Here is a 3,474-nt window from a genome sequence, read left to right as displayed (position 1 = left end):
CAGCAGGGTATATACAAAGAAACTAATTGAAATGATCTCTAGAGAGAAATTAGAACTTCCCATGTTTATAAATTAAGCATCACTGATACTTGGTGTTGCTTTAAAACCCAAAGACCTCAAAGTGTTTCTAAGAGATGATTGTGAAGGTACAAAGTCTTATCACATGCCCAGAGATGCTAAGAAGCAATTACCTGCAGACTGCTTAAATGACTGCTCAAGAGTCAGCACACAATGAAGAGTAAGAACCTTCTTCTCTGTAAGTACCTATCAGAGGTAAATGTCAGGAAAGATCAGCCTGCTAACTGAAATGCAACAGCAGTGGGATAAGAATATAAGGGGGTAAAAGCAGAGCTGAATCAAAAGCGAGTCTCACTAATTATTGAGGGTGTGGGGTCCTAGAATGCCTTTCCAACACAGACACTAAACACAGAAATCTTTGCTGCTTATTTGTCATACTGAGGCAAATTACTGAAAAGATTTCGGGGGGCACTTGACAAAGGTGAAGTGTAAGATACCATTTGACACCTGTCTGACAAGGCAGTTTTACACCCAATATGCAAAGCACATACACACATTTCTCCAGAGTCAGATCTCAATACACTTAAATAAAACATGAAATAATAAGGTTTTTAAACTCCTGTACAGTTCCCTTACTAGAAGCAAAGCTTCCTTACTGCCTTCGTCTGTGGTCATGTGCAAATCTTGCAAAACAGGATGTTATGCCAACACCAATTTTTCACAAGGTGTGCACCCAAATTGTTGCATTTCATTGTTGTGCATTCAGACTGGCAGTTTGCAGTTCTAAGCACTGCTTTTCCACTTTTTAAGATGCTGAGGAGCCTTCACAACTCCCAGCTCAGCACCCTTCCAAGGTCTTAAGTTTGGGAGTACTCATTTTCCAACCTGCTCTTGCCTTGATCATACAATCCTCAGGTCTCACAGTTAGCAATACCTATGCCAGTACAGGACCAGTCACCTGGGCGAAGTGAGAGCAATGAGCTCAGCTAAACATGCACTAACATAAAGAGCAAAGGAATGAGAATGGAAGAAGTTCAACAGTTTCAGTGGATCCACATCCAGACAAAATTGAGAGCTTCAGTTCTTAGCAGCCTTTGAATGTAACTATCCCCACAAAAACACTGGTTACCTGCTAATCACATGTAATCGCAGCCCCAAAGCAGCTACTCAGACAGGGAACTTGTTATACATGAAAAGTGTGCCAGTGAGATACAGCAGCCTTTGTTGTTTACAAGAAGAAATAACTGCTCCACAGTCATTCATGACTGCAGCTAACATATGGCTCACAGAGTGCAATGGTAACTATTGCCTCAGGTGGTTCACTAACCCATCAGCTACTGCTGGCAACAGCCGCTATCATAGGGCTTATTACTTAATTAGCACAGCACTTTATTTGTATTAGTTCATTAAAAAAAAAAAAAAAAAAGGACCAGCGCAACAGCAAAGCGCTTGGAAAGCTTAAGAGGGCATGGCCAGCCCTCACCATACATACAGAAGTCCCTGAGTGTGGAATCTTCTGGCCTAGTTTTCTCACTCACATTGCTCCGTAAGGATAGGCACATGTCAGCAAGAGACTCCTTAAAAAAATACAATTTTAAGGATCTGTCCTCCTGGTAGACCCTGCTATAACACAACACATATTACAGAAATAATGGGAACAACTGTCAGCGAAATCCCACATCTGTGTTTGTGCATCATCAACTGCCTGCTGAAGGGGGCAGTCAGGAAATTTGGTGCCCCTCCATGCTGACCATGAGGGAAAGGTAAGGTCAAAGTTCAGTTTCTATAAAATCCAATTCCACGGTGAGTGCCAAGTTCAGAACAGGCTAAAATAAAATATTCCTTCTGGAGCACTGGATGTAGTCTCTCTCCACTTCTCTATCTGTCAGGGAGCTGATTCCATGGTCCTTATCATTCCCCACCCACTGGAACTTGTGCATCCTCAACTGGCCCAGGAATGCTCTTTATGCCACCACAGCCAACTCCAAGTTCTGCCCATAGCTGCATTAATGTATGGGCACTTGAGTTTAGAATACTTACCATGAAAGTCTCATGTGTCCCAAAGTCAGAAGTTTATGTTTAGACAGATAGTAAAACATTGTCTAAGTGACTATATGCCTCAGCTCTCACAGAAGGCATCACAGGACCAAAAATAAATAAACCTTCTTTATAAACAAATAAGATCATCAGGCATTAATCATGCTCCCATTAAGATATTTTCACTGAATTCAACAGACATAGCAGAGAGCCCTTGCTGACCCTAGAGCCCATAGAAAATGTCAAAAGAATTAGCCCCGCTACATTACACAGCACTATAATGTGCTACATGGTTCATACTGAGGTGTAGCAGTGAAGCTATCTTGCCCCCCTACCTGCAGAGAACAGAAGGTCTGGGTAAATGGCTCAATTCGGACCAGGTAAGATGCCACTATAATTGCTGATGAGTAGTGAGTACAGTAATGGCACTGTGCTGACAGGTCTCCTGTAAATTGGACAGAAATCATATTCCAGTGCAAAATATCACCATTTCAAACCCATAGCATCCAGTTACCATAGCACAACTAAACAGGTAGCAGGTCTTTAAAGCAGATATGTTCAAGGATCTGTGAGCAAAAGCACACCTTGCATATTTGTATTTAATGGGCACAGTTACTACCATCTCTGTATGTTCTTTTTTTTGCCTTCCACATTTAATTTTCTGAAACAATAAGGCCTTTTGCCTTCCAGACCATCCCTTTCCCCATTAGTGCCAGAAAAGGTCTTGATCTCAAAAGTTCAACAGCCTCAACATCCTGTTTCCTTTTCTTAAAGTCGCTGTTAGCTAAGCTGCATGCACCAGTCTTATATATATAGCTTAGCTAACAAATGAGACTAACATGTGCAGCGTAGCTAACAGCACAGTCTTTTCTAGGGAATATTGCTTTTTGCTGTAGCCTCTCTTCCTGCCCAAGGGAAGTGAACAGAATGCAGCAATAAAAGGCACATAAATCAGTAGGTGCAGGACTAATTTCTATTTAAATCCTCAACCAATTTGTATCCAGAAGTGAGAGGACCACCTCAACATGGTGCTTCCCTTAGCCACAGTTCTGCAAAGTTTTTGGGTGACATTTTCCAAGAGATTCATAAGCATCCCCAAAGGCCTGAGGGCCTCAAGCCTCTGCTGTTTGTTAATGTCCTAAGTCACTCACCCTCACTCTTCTCCACCTCATTGTAGCGCTGGAGGAACTTGCGTTTCCTCTCCACTGTCTGTGCTCCCATGGGCTTTGACAGGTCCCGAAATGTATGAGGATTAGTAAGGTTTAATGTCTGAAAAGCAAAACCAGCAAAGATGTAGATTTTTAGCGTCTTAGACATCATGACTAGCTCAGTGACAACAGATAACAGCAAGGCTGCGTTGGAAGTTTCACCTGTACAAGAAGGTCACAGATTCAGTACTAAAAACGCCCATCTCCAGAA

The 3,474-nt window shown here is 42.2% G+C and overlaps 1 protein-coding gene across 1 annotated transcript in view; it reads right to left on the bottom strand.

Annotated features, from left to right (window-relative positions):
* Positions 1 to 3,474, bottom strand: part of WDFY4 (WDFY family member 4) — a gene marked incomplete at its 5' end in the record, with an annotated part of 101,992 nt that overhangs the window by 24,860 nt on the left and 73,658 nt on the right. Inside the window, 2 exons of the mRNA XM_010024707.1 lie at positions 2,391 to 2,500; positions 3,207 to 3,324. Of these exons, the coding sequence (XP_010023009.1) occupies positions 2,391 to 2,500; positions 3,207 to 3,324 (228 nt within the window). The remainder of the gene's footprint in view (positions 1 to 2,390; positions 2,501 to 3,206; positions 3,325 to 3,474) is intronic.

This window comes from Nestor notabilis, unplaced genomic scaffold (assembly GCF_000696875.1).
Source record: "Nestor notabilis isolate BGI_N333 unplaced genomic scaffold, ASM69687v1 scaffold1422, whole genome shotgun sequence".
NCBI classification, from domain to species: domain Eukaryota; kingdom Metazoa; phylum Chordata; class Aves; order Psittaciformes; family Psittacidae; genus Nestor; species Nestor notabilis.
This window is presented reverse-complemented; position numbering and strand designations above follow the sequence as displayed.